The sequence below is a fragment of the Triturus cristatus genome, chromosome 4_2 (assembly GCF_964204655.1).
Source record: "Triturus cristatus chromosome 4_2, aTriCri1.1, whole genome shotgun sequence".
NCBI lineage: Eukaryota > Metazoa > Chordata > Amphibia > Caudata > Salamandridae > Triturus > Triturus cristatus.
Window position 1 is genome coordinate 266,062,600 of NC_140586.1, and position 18,716 is coordinate 266,081,315.

The following is an 18,716-nucleotide window of genomic DNA, read 5'->3' on the forward strand; positions in this document are numbered from 1 at the left end:
AGGCCCAGTCAGGTGTACCCAGCATCTCAGCATGAGTCCGGTATTCCACCTCCTTCCAAGCATTGTGCTCCATGTCATTCCCCAGCAGACAATCAACTGGCACGGCAGGGCTCACGGCAACTCGAAGTGAACCTGCAACCCCCTCCCATTCAAAGGGAACCTCGGCCACCGGATAGTGGCCGGTTCTGCCGTCAGCCATCGCGGCTGGGTGGAGTACATCGGGAATTACCTGCTCTGGAGACACCAGTTGGCTACGTACCATAGTCATACTGGCTCCTGTGTCTCTCAGAGCCTCCCCTCTTTGGCCGTTGATGGTGACCCACTGCCCATACTTTACGGTATTTGCGGGCACCTGGATCTTAGGAACCATCTCCCGTTCTCCCAGGGACACTAAAGTGACACCCGCCCACTCCCTTCCCTTAGTTAAGGGCATCTCCTCCCCGAGCACTGCACTAGCTACTCCGGGGGTCTTTCCTCCAATGGGAGGGGGTGGTCGTTTCGGGCACTTCGCATCTCCCTTATAGTGTCCAACGCCACCGCACTCGTAGCAATGGACAACCCTTGGCTGCTGACTCTGGCCAGGATTAGGGTTTCTGGGTGGGTTAGCCCTAGGGGTGAATCCTGTTCCCTTTCCTTGGAAATTATTTTGGGGGCCTTTGGAGAACTCCTTCTTCTTTTCCCCTCCCTCTTTCTTCTGGGGGGCGCCCTGTCCGGCCTTTTGAGTATCCCCTCCAGTCCCCCTTGTGGACACCCGGGTACTAGCCCAAATGTCCGCCTCCTCAGCAAGCTTCCGGGGATTGGTCAGCTTGCTATCCACCAGGTGTTGACGCAGTTCAGGGAAACATTTTTCAAGCAGGTGTTCCTTCAGTACTAAATCAAACAACCCCTCGTAGTTCCTCACTTCACTGCCCTGTATCCAACCCTCTAGTGCCTTCTTTGCATAGTCCAGGAAGTCCACCCAATTCTGTGTGCCCAGTTTGTGACTACCCCGGAACTTCTGTCTGTACTTTTCGGGTGTTAGTCCAAACTTTCTTTTGAGCGCCAGTTTCATGGTGGGGTAGTGGGTCTGCTCATCCTCCTGTAGGGCCAATAATGCATCCCTACCAGCTGGAGGCATGTACTTGTACAATCCCCCTCCCCAATACTTCTCCGGAACCCCATGGGCCCTTAACGAGACCTCATAGGCCGCTAGCCACTTGGCGATATCGTCACCCGCCCCATAGCTAGCTACTATGTCCTTTGGCAGGTAGGGTTTGGGTTCCCTGGTGATTTCTTGGTCTTTGCTGCCACCATTAGGAACAGTGTGTGCCCCGACTCTTAGGATCTGAAGATCTATCTCTTTCAGCCTTAGCTCATGAGCCATCCTCTGTTCCTCCTTCTCTTTCTCCAGCCTTGCTAAGTCCCATGTGAGCTGTCTTTTCTCCCTCCGGTCTGTTAACTCCACTTCAGATAAGCCACCGCTAGAGACAGTGCTGCCCTTCCTGGAAATGGTTCTGGGCCCCGCTACTAGGTTCCCCACCTCAGGTTGGTACATCCCAGCCCCCTCGCTGTCAGGCTCTCCATCCCTGTCTTCCTGCTCAGCCTTACTCTCTCGTCGTGCCTCCCCCCAAGCCCTCAAGCTGGTCTGGAGTTCAGCCTTCTTGGCACCTGGGGGACAGTACACCCCCTCTCTCTGACAGAACTCTCTGAGTTGGGCCACAGTATAACTTTCCACATTTTCTAAGACAAAATCCATTTTGCCCACTCAGAACAGAAGACAGGTTTTTACAGAAGCAATGCAGGGGGGTACCTTTAATAATACCTCCTCCCACCACCAGAGTAAATTTGGAAAAACAAAAACTCACAATTAGGAAGGCCGCTTTGAGAAAACTCCAGGTGTAGGCCTATGGACTACCCACAGTTATTGTCGAGTATGCGTAGGCACAGCTCAATCCCGCCGCTGAACACCAATCATGTTAGAAAAACCCACTCCCACACCGGAAGGGTGGTGGTGGTGTTCTCCCAGACACGCTGTGGTAGCTTGGCTCGAGCGGTAAGGAAGGCACCGTGTTAAGCATACGCAATACCCATACAATAACCATGCGTGCATCCGTTCCAAAAACGACACTACACCTAAAAAAATTATGAAAATATCTCTGTGTTTATCTTCTTTTCTCTTAGTTACTGATTAAATAAATAATAATACAATCACAGTACACAAGCTTCTCCTTAGAAAGTGCAGGTCAAATAAATAATAACACTTTACAGGTGCAATAAATAGGATCAGGACAAATAAATACTGTGAGGGAATAAATACTGTGCAGGAATAAGTTAGCTCAGGACAATAAATACATTACTGGAATAACTTAGATAAATACAATAAATACAGTACCCTCAATAAATAATATCAGCCAACAATGACATTGGTAAAATCAGATCACATTTAAAATACTTTGGGCTGATTTGGCCCAGTCACAGCTTGTGGTTAGGTGGATGGCCTGAGGATGTCTCCCCTAGCTTGGGTAAGGCTGAGGCTAAAAACTGAGGTAGATCAAGGGTAATCTAGGAATCTGGCTCTCCCAAACTATACAACCCCTCACACAGGTAACTGTATCAGTCTCAGTCCACCCCTGGCACTTCCAGGCTGGTTCTAACACCTCTTTATCCCTTGGGATGGTCTCTTAGAGCTCCACAGGGCCTTAGGCGCCCTCTATTCCACTTACTGCCCTTTTTATGAAGCTCCGACGCCGCTGGAGTCGTGTCGATGCCGTGAGGCGGTTCCGGTTCGATGTCGGCGGCCTCGGCTCGGTGACAGTTCTTGACGACGCCGGTAGGCGGTTCCGGTTCGATGTCGGCGGCCTCGGCTCGATGACAGTTCTTGACGACGCCGGTTCGATGACGTCGGGCAGTCTTAGCTCGATTGTCGACTTCGGGCGGCTCCGGTTCGATGACGTCGGCCGGCCTTGGCTCGATGTCGACTTCCGTCGGCTCCGGAGTGCGATCTCCACTCCCGACCTCCGGTGCTCCTCTCCTCGGGTTCCGGCGACTCCGTAGTGCGACCTCCACTCCCGACCTCCGGCACGATTCTCTTCAGGTTCCGGCGACTCCAGAGTGCGATCTCCACTCCCGACCTCCGGCACGCTTCACCTCGGTCTCCGGCGACTCCGGAGGGCGGACTTCACTCCCCCGTCGACGCCGCACACTCGACCTCAGGTGACTTCCTCCTCGACCTCTGGTACTCTCTACGACCTCCGTCGGCGCCCTCTCTCGACCTCTGGCGGCTCCGGGTACGACGTCTGCTTTCCAGTCAGCGCCGCTTCTCCACCTCGGGCTCCAGGTCTCCAGGCTTCTCGACGTCGGACTCCAGGGAAACCAATAAACAGGTCAGGTACTTGCTGTTCTTTGCTTTTAAGGCCTGTTCCTGCTGTCCAGGTCCTTAAGATGGTTTTTCTTGTTTTCTCCCACACAGGGCTCCAGGCTGGGCTCAGTCAGTAGGGACTAGTATCAAGGGTGGGTTTATGGACCCCACTCCAGGCACAAGTTTCCACCCCTGCTGCCTCACTCCTTCCTCCTTCAGGTTTCTGCTGCTCTCTCTTCACCAGTCAGGTGCCAACTGCCAGCTCCAACTGTCAACTCTGGCTTTTAGCTTCTCAACATTCTAAACCGCCTCCAACTGTCACAGGGTTCCAGAATGTTGCAGAAGGTTCTAGTAGGTTCCAGTGGGTTCTGATGATGTCACAGGTGGCCACCATTTTGTGCTCCAGGCCCTCAGACAGAAGTTCCAGGGGTAGATAAAATGGCTCCCTGAATCTGCATCAATACGAAAAAGTCTGGTGGTTCCCAAAAAGGAAAAATACTAACAGGGTTTGAGGCAAAAGTGGGACAAAATAAATAATGATGAGGAGGGACCACCCAAAGGGCTGACAGGTCTAACAGTATTCCTACTTGATGTTGATATTGGATCTATGCTCTTCTTTTCCTCATCATGTGCCCCCGCTCGTAGCCTGCTTTATACCTGTTTATTGTAATACTCTCCTTGATTCATCTGTCAGGGAATTATGCTATTATTCTTGTAGTGTGTTCTTACTTGATGTCGTTATTTTGTTTTATGTCCTGCCTTCCATCCTTTGTAAAGCGCTCTGATATCCTTAGGGATCTTGTTCGTGCTGTATAAAACTTTATAAATAAATAAATATATCAAGCGAAACGCGAACAAAAGTAGCACTTTGCAGTGCTAGAGCTGATAGATTGCAGTGAGGACTATGGAGTGGGCACTGACGTGCACAACATAAGGACTCTATAAAGTGAAGGGGTAAGGCGGCAGAGAGAAGGTGGTGGGAGTTGGGAATAACAGCTATATTGACAACTAGCAGAGTGGGTTGGTGATGGCTGAACTGCAGGGCGAGTGGCAGCATGGGAAGCAGAGCAATAAGGTAGCAGCAAAGAAAGGATGGGGGAGGAAGGGATTGGAAGAAGAGCTTCTTACAGAAGTAATATGGAGTTTGAGTGGGGGAGGGGTGCATGGCCTGCTAGGGAGCACAGGGTTGATGGTCATGGATTTAAGTTTACGTGTAAAAGGGCGTATATCACCTTTGTTCTGTTGTTTAATAAAAGGGTGATTGAAAGTTTAATAAAATATTTGCCTAATGAATGAAGGGTAGTCCAGGAGAAGAAGCACATCTGACTAAACGTTAGTGTCTAGCAGCCATGAAGAACTATTATAGTGCTATATCACTTCGGGTTCTTTAAATTGTTTCTTGGATACCAGCCTTCAGTGAAAATAAGACATTTTGAAGATTAGAAAAGTAGTAACTGAACTCTGAAGACCCTATTCACAAAAAGTATTAAAAACACATGCAGAGATTAACCCTTTTTAGTTTCAATATACTTTTACACTTTATTACAGTTCACAACTATTTCCAGTAGTTTACCTGGAGAGCTGCGCTAGGTGCAGTTTTCCAGGCATACGACTGGGAATGTCATGTGATAATTTTTCAACTTGCCATTTTCCCCCCCAATGTGTAATTGTACATATGTTGACAACTACAAACTGTAAAAGCAGCCCGATGTGCAAATCCACGTTTTGTTTTTCTTTTCTCCACAGAGAGAACATTTCCCCCATGGTGAAACTTCATCTCCGAAACCTCAAACAAGTTTGAGATGATCTCTTCCCTTTCCCATCCTGGAAGGGGAGTTAAGCCCTTTTCTGAAGTAAAACTGAAACAGGAGTTTCAAAACCACCCCACTTGGTATTAATCATTCCAACTTTAAACAGGATTAACAATTTAGGCTGTGTTTACGAGTGTCCTAATAAATTTCAGTATGAGCAGTAACTTCTGTTACTGCATATCAGAATTACTAGTTTCACAGCAAAGGCTGCTCACTTCAATTTTTACTTGGGTTAATTTTTATAGTGAAAACCTTCACATAGCAGTGCTCCCACGCAATATTAGGTGGCACCGTGTAGCTCCACATGGTTACATCAGTTTCTTTCTTGACCTCTAGTTTGCAACCTTTTTAAAAATCAAAATAGTGACCACTCCACAGAACGGGGAGGCAGGTGTGAGGAATCTAGAGTTAGAGTATTCACCAGAAAGAGCGTTACCAAAGGTAAGTAACTTGTTTTTTTGGTGGATACTTCTATCTACAGATTTGCAAACCTTTGGAATAGATAACAAAGAAAATACTTCCTAGAGTGGAGGGTCTATGGAATGGGCTCAAACCAAAAAACCTAGCAGGACTGAACTGACAAAATGCCCATTCTGTCAGTCCTCGTTGTTAAGGCAGTAGTGCTTCGTGAATGTGTATGGAAGCACATGTCACAGGCAAACAAATGTCGAACAGCCACTCTGCATACCAACACAGTGGTATTAACATTGGCCCTGCTGGAATGAGCCCTCCATCTTTCTGGAGGCTGCTTCTTGGCTAATGCATAGCTGATCTTGATGCAGAGGGCTATCCACCTTGACAAAATCCTTTTCTGCACTGCTTTACTTTTATTTGCCACAGAGAACCCCACGTAAAACTGATTATCCGCCCAATGGTCTTTGGGACAAACTGTGTAAAGGCTGTTTTGGGGTCCAGCCAATGGAGTCTCTTCACCTCTTTTCAAGGGGAGGCGAGCAAAGAACAGTGGGAGGGTGATGGATTTCCTCAAGTGAAGATGAGGGTTGGAGGAAAGAGGCTGCTCTGGTTCTCAACACCAGTTTACCTGGGGGGAAAAAAGGTGGTGTAGGGTGGCTGCACCAAGAGATCATGAAGCTTACTCCACAAGACAAGCTGAAGTCATTTTGACAAGGAATACATTCTTAAGCATCAGCAGACTCCGTGAGTAGCTGTGGCCTGGCTCGAAGGGAGTGGACCTGAGAAGAGTCTGGACCAAATAGAGATCCCAAATGTGGCATAACAAAGTGTTTTAGGAGAAACATGTGTTAAACATTGCAACAGGTGATTCTTAAACAAGGAGGACTGGTCCTGCAAACACAAAAAGGCAGACAAATAACCTTTAATGGGGTCCACTGCAAGACCTTGCTGGGCTAAAGAGAAAACAAACAAGACATCTGACACTTCAGCTTGTACTGGGTCTGTGTTCCAGACAATAAACCAGGCCCAAATTTGTCCCAGTGCCCAATGTAAATAGACGTTGTAGAGGGGCACCATGCAGCATGGATAACATCCTACAGTCCGTTCCTGCTGCTCAGTCTCCATGCATGGACGTGGACAATGTGCAGACATGGGTGCAGAACCCTGCCCTGCAACAGAAAATCCTCCTGAAGCTGAAACTTTATTGGGGACAGATGCACATTTCCAGACGTTTTAAATACCACACTCGCATGTCCTCATCCTGAGCTATTAGGACGACTTTGGCCCAGTTGTTCTGGATTTCTTCGGAACACAGGTCAGGAAAGGTAGCGGAGGAAAGGGGTACAGGAGTCTTGTGCTCCCCTCTTGCTGGATTGCATCTCCCATCCAGACCGTCTTCTGGAAACTCCAGATCACAAAAAGTTTAACAATGTGTGTTCTCAGCTGTGGTGAAAAAATCCAACCAGAGATCTCCCCATTGTTGCAAGATACTTGTGCCATTTTTGGGTGAAACTGCTATTGGTGATCCATCAGCCAAGCTTGTCTGCCCTAGTTTTGAAAAATCCTACCAGATAGTTCATGACCAAGAAAATGATCAAATATCTCAGCCAACTCCAGAGTTGAACAGCCTCTCGACACAAAACCGAAGACCCCATACCCCCATGGTTTTTGCATTGCCACATGGTGATGGTATTGTCCGTGAGGATCTGTACTATCCTCCATTTGATAGACTGACAGCGTCAGGTGAATAGCCAGCAACTTCAACAGGCTTATGTGGGGTTGGAATGCCGCCAGAAACCAGCGTCCTCTGATGTCCACCTCTCCCAGGGCGGTACAAAAGGGGGTGGTGATGGACGGAGCATCAGAACCAATCAAACACTCACACCCAGTCAACCGATCTGGGTTTGATCCATCACCGTTCTTTAGCCCACTCTGCCACCCCAGTTCAGACATGGCCATATGCAAATCAGTCTGACCCTGTGCCTCATGGGAACAGTCCAGCCTGAACTGCCAAGCCATGCCTTCCCTGGACCGGAAACAAGCTTCCTAGGACCGGTTTCTGGCATTTCAGCCGTCTTCAGCCAGGCTTGCTTGAATCCAGTGGCAAAGTGAGCAAGGGACTCACGTCTGAGCATACCCTGACAACTTATGGCGAACAAAGCGGTACAGGGGACATCCCCAGCCCAGCAGCGATGCATCCGTCACCCCCTTTAGCTCAGGTGTGGGAAGGAAGAGGGGTCTGTTGTTGGTCCGATTGTAGTTGAGCTTCCACCACTGCAGATTTGTTGCTGTCTCTTCTGAAACCTGGATGGAATCTGACAGGTTACCTTGGTGCTTGGCCCACTGAGACTTTAGGCTCCACTGTCGAGCCCATATATGCCACCTGGCATAGTTAATGAACAGAATGAAGTAGGCCAAGAGGCGAAGAAGCTTCAGAGCCACCCTCACTGAGACCTAGGACTGAGGCTGAAATATTGACATCCTAGCTCAAATGTGAGTATTGCAACGCTGTATCTACTGCCCCCGTACTGGCGGGCTTTGATGCTTGAGATGCGACACGCCTGGAGGTCTACGCGATCGCTCTAGGCAGTAGCGCCTCCATTCGGGGATCCGAATGGGGTGTGCACTCCCAGGCAATCATTACGGTCCTCTGAGATTGATTCAGGGGCTGGGGACACCATGGGTGGCGCGCTACATTCCAGGTTCCAACAAATGAGACTGCGTATGCGAGCCCTTTTGAGTGCATTAAGAGACCTACTTGGTTGGTATGAACAGGTGGTCTGGCTATGGGGTCATCTTCTCAGTACACCGATCCAAATTTAGTAGGAAGCTGGCGTTAATGACGGTGATGTGAATATATTCCCCCACTGGCCTTTTTACTTGTTGATCACTATCTGCCGGCTCACCCATCCTTGAACCACCATAACTGAGGTTAACCTATCGCTGACCCGTTGGGCTTTACTCGGCCTTATGGTTCAGTTTCTTTTGGATCTTGTTCCATTTGTCTCATTTTTATTTTACTTTCCAGGACACTATAATATAGTCCTCTCCCACACTGGTCTCGACGTTACTACAGCCTAATGAGGGTGAGTTACTTTGCACTGCACCTGAGCAGTGATCTTTCCCTACATTGGGTCTATCCACGTTCTTTCTCACTGCTGTTTGTTAAACGTGTCTCCTTGACACCACCACACACAGTCGATGGATGTCACGGCTGACTCTTATCCCAAACACGTTATCAATATGATATTACTGTGTAGAGCAATCCTGATACTTCGCATTGCCCTCGCTGTGTTGTTTTTTAATATTTTAATTTTTACTTATTTTACTTTGCAGGTTGTGATATAAAATCACTGGTACCACACATTTTTAGGGTGCTGTACGTGTGGTCACCACTGATACCTCCCTGAGGTTGTGACCACCACCAAAAAAGTGTAGGTAGCTAACATCCTGGTCCTGAAGAATTGCCAATTAATAAATAAACAGGCAAGAAACATGTTGACCTTTTTAGCACATAAACTCATAGACTTAAAGGTGAGAATGTGCGTTTCACTTTGGTTTTAATCAGGGTAGTGACCACGTTTCATTAAAATAGTTTTGAGTGGATCACCTACTTCTGTTTTATTTCACCCACCCTACACACCACTTGCACCTACACTAGTTATTATAAGGAACCTCACACGCACTTCACCCATCGGCATTGGAAAAAAGATTTCCACTAAGAAGGCCCCATCTGGGTGCCTGATTGGGTATTGCACCGCCGACCCGATAAGGAGCAAGACCCGATGATGAAGCAAGACATCCGCTTGTCGGGTGTGTGAGGGTCTCTTTTCCATAAGGAGTGTATCCTTCTCCTGCTTGCCCCCTGACCTACACCTTGGCACCTCTTGTTTTTTAATCATACCCTGCGACACCACTAGGAACTGCATACCAATTCTGTTTTACTGTCTCTTGGGCATGTATGCTGGACCTAAATAAATAATAATTAATTATTTAAAAAGTCCATGATTCCCCCGCTTGATTGAGATTCTAGCTCAAATGCCCTGGATTTGTTGTCAGTGTGGAGACCCTGAACTGACTGTATTTACAGTGGCTTCAATGAAAGGGAGCCTCGTCGAAGCAGTCATGTGTAACTTTGGCAAGTCATTTGTAAACGCCAACGATGTCAGGAGTTTTACTGTTCTCTGGAGGTGGTCCACGATTAAATGTGGTAGCCCGCCATCAACAGCCAGTGGTCGAGGTAGGGGAAAACTGGTATCTCCATTCTGCAAAGAGGGTGTGCAACGACCACTGGCTTCACTTTTGGGAACACCGGAGGGGCACTGGTGAGGCAGAATTGAAAATGCTGCTAGCCTACCTTGAACTGTAGGTGATCTCTGTAGCACTGCAGGACTGCTATGAGAAAATACACACCCTGCAGGTCCAGGGCTGCCATCCAGTTGCCTGGATCCAGAGAAAACAGAAGCTGGGCCAGTTTGAGCGTCTTCAATCAGTCCTGCTGCAGGAAGACATTCAAAGAGTGGAAATCTAAAATAGGACAAAGGCGTCTGTTCTTCTACAGCACAAGGAAATCGCGGGAGTAATAACCAATCCTTTTTTCCGAGGCCGGTATCCTCTCTATGGCCCATCTGGACAACAGAGCCTGCACCTACTGTTACAAAATTACCAGGTGCTCCTCTGGAAGCTTTCTGATGTGGGTGAAATGTTCGACAGGTCAGAAAAGAATGTAATGGCATAATTTGGAGGGCCCATCTGTCAAACGTCATTCTTTACCCCCCTTGGAGAAAGAGTTGGATCAGGCCTCCTACAGGGTAGTCCTGTTCCACTTAGGGCAAGCTAAAGTAGCTTGGAGGCAGATGCTACAGGTTTGTTGGACTGGGGTGATCGCTGTCCCTGATGTCCTGAACGGTATCTGCTCAAACCCCATCCTCAACTTAGAAGTACTGCAGCGCCTGCTGCTGGGTTGAGGGAGGGATTTATACTGCATGTACTCCAACCCTCTAAAAGGGATGAACCTGATGAGGTAAAATGCCTGGCAGGCACTGAAAGGCCTAAGGAATGTGCTGTGTGTCTCAGCTGTCATTAGAGCACTCCAGGGCTGAATCTGCTTTCTCGCCTAACAGGTGAGACCCTTCACATGGCAGATCTATTCGGTGTGGCTGGGCATACCCAGAGAAGCCCACAAACCTGATCCAAGCATGGTAATTGAGCACCCCACTGGTTCTGACTGCCTGACCCAAACAATCTGTTGTATCCAGGCAAGACCTAATGATGCACTTGGCTGCATCTTCACCATCCTCAATGAGTTGAGCCAACCATGTCCCAGAGGGCATGCGTATGTACACCAAGTAGGCAACTGGCATTGACTGACCTCAAGACTAAGTTTCCCAAATTCCTCAAGTCTCTTTGATTCTCTGTCTGGGGTGGGGGGGAGGGGGGGTGGGGGTTGGTGTCATGGGTAACACATTGGGGCTTGCCTTGCTAGGTGGAAGCTTAAATCACCAGACTCTGGAGTTGATGTTGAGTCCAAAATCATGTTTTTTTTTTTAAAAAGAGTTTTATATAGAGCGAACTTGACCCGGTATCGGAGCGCTTTACATAGCACCAGTTGCGTTACATGAGGACACATTCATTTTTGTTAGGCACGAGAAGATTAAGTGATCTGTCCAGAATCACAGGATGTCGCGTGTCCTTGCTGAGACTCGAACCCGGTTCCCCAGATTCAAGGTCCACCACCCTAGCCGTTAGGCCAACTCCTCTCCCCTATGGTTGCCTGGTGCCGTACTATGGTGTCTAATGCAAAAAGAACAGGATGGACAGAATGCTGCACAATATCAAACATTCATCCCAGTACAGAGATCTGGGCCTAAAGCCATCGTTTTAGTGCTCCCCATTCCAGTTCAGACCCAGCAATATGCAAATCAGTCTTGATGCTGTTCCCCACGGCAACAGTCCAGCCGAACTGCCATGCCAGGTCCTCCATTGACTGGAAACCAGCATCCTGGGACCGGTTTCGGGGCATCACCCCTCATCAGCCGGGCTAACTTGACTCTAGTGGCATGGAGAGCACGGGACCCACGTCTGGGCATACCCGTACCACTCGGGTGACAGATGCAAAAAGAACAATTGATGGACAGAATGCTGCGCAACGTCAAACATTCACCCTTGTACAGCGATCTGGGCCTTAATCCATTGTTTTTCAAATTAGAATAGCATGGGGAGCAGAAAACCATGGTTTTAGGCCCAGATCTCAGTACTGGGGTGAATGTATGACCTTGTTCTGCATTCTGTCCATCAATTTTTATTTTTGTACTATGGTGTCTGGCAACTGTTCTGTTCACTGGAGGGCTAGAACAAAGCTTTGGTCAAGTACTCATCAATATATCAATAAGGGCCTACTTGAATGGTAGCAAAGGCCTAGAAGAAGCCTGCCCAGGCTGTAACATCTCTGTTAGTACATTTGTTTTCAACTCCACAGAAGAGAGTAATAGGTCCAAAACCGTAGCTACCGATCTAATCAGCGCAGCAAAAGAAGCACTTTCCTCCTTTGGTGGGAAGGGTTTGGGGAAATCAATCCTGTGTCAGGGGAAGTATCCAGACCCGTGGCCTCATGAATGTCCATGTAGAGATTGTCGTCATCACAATGAGGGCCAGTCATCCCAATCATCTCCACTGTCCTCTCCGATGGCTGGCTGACACTGATCAAAGTCTGAGCCAAAAGGCTGATGGGAGTGCCAGAGAACTGCTCCATTTCAGAGGCAGTGTTCTGTCTGACTCTGATTTTAAGGGGAACAGGTGCATTAAAGTGGATTAAGGACTCTACCTCTGTCAAGGCCAAGACTAGTTTGGCTTGCATTCTGACAACAGTATTGTTATAGGGTCCTCTGCTGAAAGCGTCTGGCCAGCTTTGAAGTTGAGGCTAAGTCTTCACCGAATTAAGACGAGGATCGATCCACCAGCAATAACTCAATTGACCCCCTTCAGATCCATGGGCCCAAAGGTGGGCCAGAGGGAACCGGAAGAGTGCCAAAAATGTGGATTACATCCTCTCTAAAGGCATCAGTTTGTTGTTGCACTGTCAATGACCTAGGAAACTCAGATTACCTCAGGACCAATTGTGGAATTGGCTCGTTGCTGGATCAGGAGCAAGACAGAGTGGCACTTAGACACCCTTACGACTTCTCTGGGTATAGAGAATGGCTGGATGGGGAGGAGTCCCACTTGGCTTTCTTGTGTTTCCTCTTTGACTTGGATTTACCCAAAGACTTTAATCGCGATGACGACCTATTGTGGGAAGGACCTCTGTAGCAGGAACAAGGGTATGCTCTCAAATTTGAGTGAGACTTGCGTGGTTTCTTCTGGTATTTGTTGACGTATAGCGTCATTTCACGCTCTCAGATCACCTTCTGATTCAAGAGGGTATATTCTTCACACGACATGGAGTCGTGCCAGAGGTCAAACACCAAAGGCATACTTTGTGCGAGTCTATCACAGACATTTGTTTGGGGTAGTCCTGGAATGGTTTAAATCCTGTAGTTTTGAGAGAGACATATTCTTTTACACACTGGTTGAAATTTTAGAAGAAAGTCTATTCAACAAATGTAGAAAAGAAAGGAGCAGATCTCCAGATCCCTGTCTGAAGGTGCAAAAAAAAGGAACTGATGTCCGCACGCAGCGGTGGCTCATGTATTGGTCTCCGTTGGTTACTTCTGCATGGTTGGAAGTCATTGCGGAGCTGCACTGTGCCACCTACTGGTGTGTCAATGAGCATTACTGTGAGTTTCAAGATCCAGTCTGGTGCCTGGGGATAATAGAACAGTGAGGAATCTACAGTTCAAAGTATCCTTAATACTCTGATGTTGTGCCACATTTTTATGGCAACACTCGTATTAGATGCTATTTATTGCACCTGATGACCTCCTAATGCTGCTGTGTCTGGTTTTATCCGGTACGATGAATATACCAGCATCCTCCAAGGAGACTCGTAATCGGGTCTAATATGGGTATTTTGATGCGTTTTAATACATAAATGCTTCCATATTGATGGCTTAGTCTAGATTATAGTTTTGCAAACATGTCTGTGAGTTGAACTATTATTTCCAAACTAAACTTGTCAAGACCTGGATGAACTTTCATATGACATAAGCATGAATTCTAATGAAATATTTCCTAGCTATCGTTACGGAAATTTTCAATTCTATTAAGGACATGGAGGCGACGGTAAGGCTTTTCTTTCTTCACTTTATTTCACCAGTAGCATTTCCAAAGAAACTGCTTCTTAAACTACATTTCCCTTGAGACACTGGGAAAAGAAACAGAAAACAGTTCATCGAATCGGAGAGTTACTGCATGTATAATCTTTCTCGCTCTTTCTTCCTTCGAACACAGCCTTCATCCGCTGGCTCTACTCCTATTTATTGGATTCCGTTCCTAGGGAGGAACAAAGAAAAAATACAAATAGTCTGTCATCCCATAACAAATTGATTCATAATCAACCAACATGGTACAGCAGAGAAACATAACTCATCATGTTAAGTCTACACACCAAAAGAATACTCCATAAGGCATAAGACATTACAATCATCAATGGCATGCATCTGTACATGGTATAAGATATCACAATCATAGATAGCATTGCACCCCTGTCAGGAGCGGACTTCCAGATATAAGATGTCCAGGGTGGGTTAAATCCTCGCCTCTGTGTCCTTAAAAGATTTTGAAACTTTCTGTTACGATAGTGAGGACATTTTTCATTCCATGGAAGGACCCGGAAGCGAGGATTAAGCTAGTTCAAGGCTGATCTACCACTATATTTGTCAGAGAGAACATTGTTTTAAAATAAAACTGTTTAAAAGTGGAGTCAGATGACCAGTCAGCAGAGTTGAGAATATCTTGCAGTCTCGCTCCCAAAGAGAAAGCCTTTGAGGCCATAGCACCTCTCACTGAATGGGCCCCAAAATGGAATGCATCAGTGCCTGCCCCCAGCAGCGTCTTCCCTCTGATTGAGGGGTTTCTGGCAGTGCGCCTGAAGAGCCATGATTTTCTTCTCCAGGAGGGTTACCAGTTGTCCATCACTTCGCAAAAATGGTCATCGATTGGGAGGTAGGCAATGTCCGCCTCCTCCTCCATATAGTCCTCAGTCTTCCATGAGAGGCACACTGAGTACTGGGTCAACATGGCAGGCCTAGAACCCTGAATAATAATCAACCTCTGAAAAATAAGGATATTAGCCCACTGGGAAGTGCACCCCATTCTTTAATGGGAAATCAGAGCCTGGGAATGTCCCACTAAATGCCTCAGACAAGGCTAGCTTTACCCTTGCGTATGTTCTTTCTCCAGTCGGAGGCTCGCTTAAAAATGGTGCACATTAGCAATTTGGCAAACTGCCCAGAAAGTCAACTCCTATGCGAGTGACAAGTCCGCAATAACTCTTCCCCTGTGTTCGCTGCAGCCGGACATGCTTCACTACACTCTGACAGGGAAACTGATGCGTGCCGGGAGAGGGGGCAGTTGGGGGGGTGGGAGGGAGTGTGGGGGGGGGGGGGGGGGGGTCAAGATGTGCTGCACGTGAGACAATTAGTGCGTGGGCCCTCTAGCGGTCAGAAGACGGCACAGCGCGCCGGCAGTTGGATCTCAACCGTGTAGAAACGAGAACATTTCCGCGGTCGCCCTCACGTGGTGCGCACGTGAGGTGTCATCTTGTCTTTTCACATTTTTTTCAAAAATTTGTTTCAAAATTCAAAACACTTGGTGTATTTGAGTTGGGACTTCATATTCTCTTCTTGTACTTTTGCTAAGAGAATTATAAGTGGGGATTGCCATTAGTAAAAAAAACTCTGTAGGTTTTTTTAAAATTGAAGGTGAAAAGCTGTTGGTGACTACCTCAAGTTAAGAAAGGAGGGGCGTTTAAAATACCAAAAGATATAGGTATCTGTACCGCAGCTTATTCTGATACATGGTGGTGATACCTTCGTAGACCCAGTCTATTGTGTAGGATTATTGATTGAGAGGAGGGCGACTTGTGGTCTGTTTTTCTCTCTGCAGCTCCTTGTTGTTTGCATTGTAAATGGCAATGCCTATTATTTTGTGTTTTTTTTAAACGTAAATAAAAGGCATTGTCATTTACAATGCCAATACCTTAAGTGCAACACTGAGCGCGGCGCCGCATCAAGGACACCGCGCTTCTTTTTGTTGTTGTTTTTTTTAACTTTAACTCTGTGTGCGGTGTCCCTGAAGCGGGTACCGCGCTCACTATACAAGTTTAAAAAAAAAAACTATTTGAACAGAGCACGGTGTCCCAGAAGTGGACGCCGCGCACAGTATTAAATTTAAATAAATAAATAAGCTCAGCGCGGTGTCCCTAAAGTGGACACCGCGCTCAGGATACAAATTGGTTTTTAAAAATAGCCGCCATTGTCCCCATAAGTGGCCATAAACAAAATTGTGCTCACCCCCTAGATAAAACTGACCGTGTACGGAGCCAAGTAAAAGATCCAATCGTTATGGGTGCACACAAATGGAGACAGGGCGGTTACAAGGAGGGACTAACCAGCCTCATAATGAATCGGAAGCCAGCGTTTATGAAGGACAATGACACCAGTCAATCAAAAATATGGGCATAGAGAAGGCAAGGCTTACACAGCATACTAAACTACTGCATGCCTCGCAGAGCGAGCAGTACATGCGTGCTGCCGCTAGGCTCGACCTAAGAAACAATTTTAACACCGGAAATTGCACTTCCTCAGCAGATTTTCAAATGAGCAAATACATGGTTGTATGTTTCTTCATGCAGAAATGGAATTCACTAAGGTTTGATTGGAGTGTGTCTGGAAAACCTACAACTGTTGCAGATTTCTAGGCATACTTCTGTAAATTTTTGTGGATTCCAGAAAGTAGTAACACTTCATGGACACTTGGATGTACTTTTGTGATTTTCTTTAAGAAAGGGGCAACTAATTCAACATTTTTTTTTTTTTTTCCAAGTTGCCCATAATGGCTTGAGTCTGCTTCTCCGTAATTTTTTAATTTTTTTTAAGTATTGGCATACATCAAATAAGTTTAACTAAATGGTGCGTTTGAGAATTGTATTTTATGTTGTCCTTAAAATTTGCCCTCTAGGTTAGCAAAACTGTTTGTGACAGTAATTTTCAAGTTGCAAATATTTTACGGGTACATTTTATTTTTAAAGCAAACAGCCATTCTTGCTCCTAGCAACATTTTATTATCAGCTTATACCATGCAAATTTTAAATAACATTAGAAAATACTTCTATTACCACAACACAATTTGATTCCAAGCATAAAATAATTCCTTGTGCTCTATATAAATGTTATTAAAGCAATCCTAAAAACAACTCCCATACACTACACCTAAAAGCCTCTCCTATTGATGGCTAAGTTTGTGTATTTATAGAATACAGTAATTGACCCCCAGCTTGTAATATTGCCAATTTCAAGAGCACAATCTTTATGATCTGATTATATGTTGTCCCTAGGTGCCCCTCCTTTGGACAAGCTAAGCAGACACTGTATAAGCAGCTACGGCAAAGCACATTAAAGATGGCGATTGTTCTGTCATTGATTTATTTATTGCTCCTTCGCCTTTATGACCATGTTTCAATGTAATTCACTCCATCAGTCACGTGTTTGACATGGGTGACCGTTGTAAGTCGTTCTTCTATGCATGTACCATGGTAACTCAATAAAAAAAGTTTAAGAAAAAAGAACATTAAAGATACATCCGTTCCAAACCAAAGCATGAGTGTTTGACAGGACTATTAACAGAAGGTTTTAAATAATGTGTAAAAAACATTTTCTGTGAGCTCACATCGACTTGGTGCAAAAGAGCATTACATTTTAAATGGAGTCCCTACACCCAAGGTAACAGTCTTGAAGATCATCATTGACTATTGTCCTATCTCACTTTGCTGGTAGGGAAAGAACCTTGCCTGACTTTTTGTTGTAAGGAGTGGCTACCTCTGGTTTAATCCAGGCTCACTGGCTTATGTTTTCTTTAAAACGGAGTTAGTTCAGTGTCAATGAGGCAGACTTGGCCATGCTAACTGCTTTTCTGAGCTTCTTCTGTCACTGTTCTTCCTCAATTCTGTCGGGCCTAATTAAAGTGGGGTTGATTCCTTTGTACTGCATATAATAAAAGAGGATTGATAAATAGCCACAAACTGTTACATTTTGCAACATGTTTACACATTCTATATTGGAACCAACATTAGTAATGCATGTTCGGTTTACAGTACAGTGTATTTTCTAATAGTAAAGGGGTTCCATTAATGAACAATATATACCATTTTCAACATCTTATACATAGGGATGCATATCTTGCCTCCACATCAGACAGTCACCGTTCCCTCAACCATATGGTGGCAGTGTAAATTGACAGACCAAAGGGCTATTGCTGCAGGGGTTTGGGCTTATTTCGCCCCGTGGACAGAAAAAAGAAAAAAAAAGAAAGGCAAGTTACACCTGACCACATACAATTTTTCCTGTGCATTAGGACTTAGGAATTCCACACCCCTGTCCACTGTTGTTTGTGATTTATGTGGTTTATGCAAAAATGATTCAAAGTCCTGTTTTTTGTGTTTGCAGCAAAGCTGTTCATTGCGGGATCAGAATTTTCATCTATACGTGACGCAGTTGATTTGGGTAAGTTGAAATCTCCATTGATTAAAAATTATTTGGTGAACCCTGTAATGTTATACAATATTGTCCACTCACATTTTGCACTTTGTAGACCTGGAAAACACCACCTGTGAGATGTGTTCCTAATTTTGCTCATGGCGACTGAGCCTTCTTCTGAATTGCTGTTGTACTAGAGTCTCTGAATTTGAGTTCAACTCTACCACCTAAGCTTCCTTTCCAACCACAGCAGTGAGATCGCCATGATGAATATGTGATCTTTTTTTGCATGCGTTTACAGCGCATGCCATAACAAGGCGGTTGTTACAACGACTGCGTTATTTCGCATACCGTTACAACGCAAGTCGTAACAACGACTTGCATTAGGGGGCGCTGGATGTTGGAATAGTATAATTTACTATTCCAACTCCAGTCTGTGCGGACACTAGGGAAGGTGTTGGATTTTAAATCCACACCTTCTGCCACCCCAACGCAAGTCGTTGTAACGGTATGCGAAATAAC

General features: G+C 46.1%; 1 protein-coding gene across 1 annotated transcript in view; it reads left to right on the forward strand.

Moving 5' to 3' along the window:
• GCLM (glutamate-cysteine ligase modifier subunit) overlaps window positions 1-18,716 on the forward strand; it is a 111,948-nt gene that overhangs the window by 46,280 nt on the left and 46,952 nt on the right. Inside the window, exon 4 of the mRNA XM_085601482.1 lies at window positions 18,165-18,221. Within this exon, the coding sequence (XP_085457608.1) occupies window positions 18,165-18,221 (57 nt within the window). The remainder of the gene's footprint in view (window positions 1-18,164; window positions 18,222-18,716) is intronic.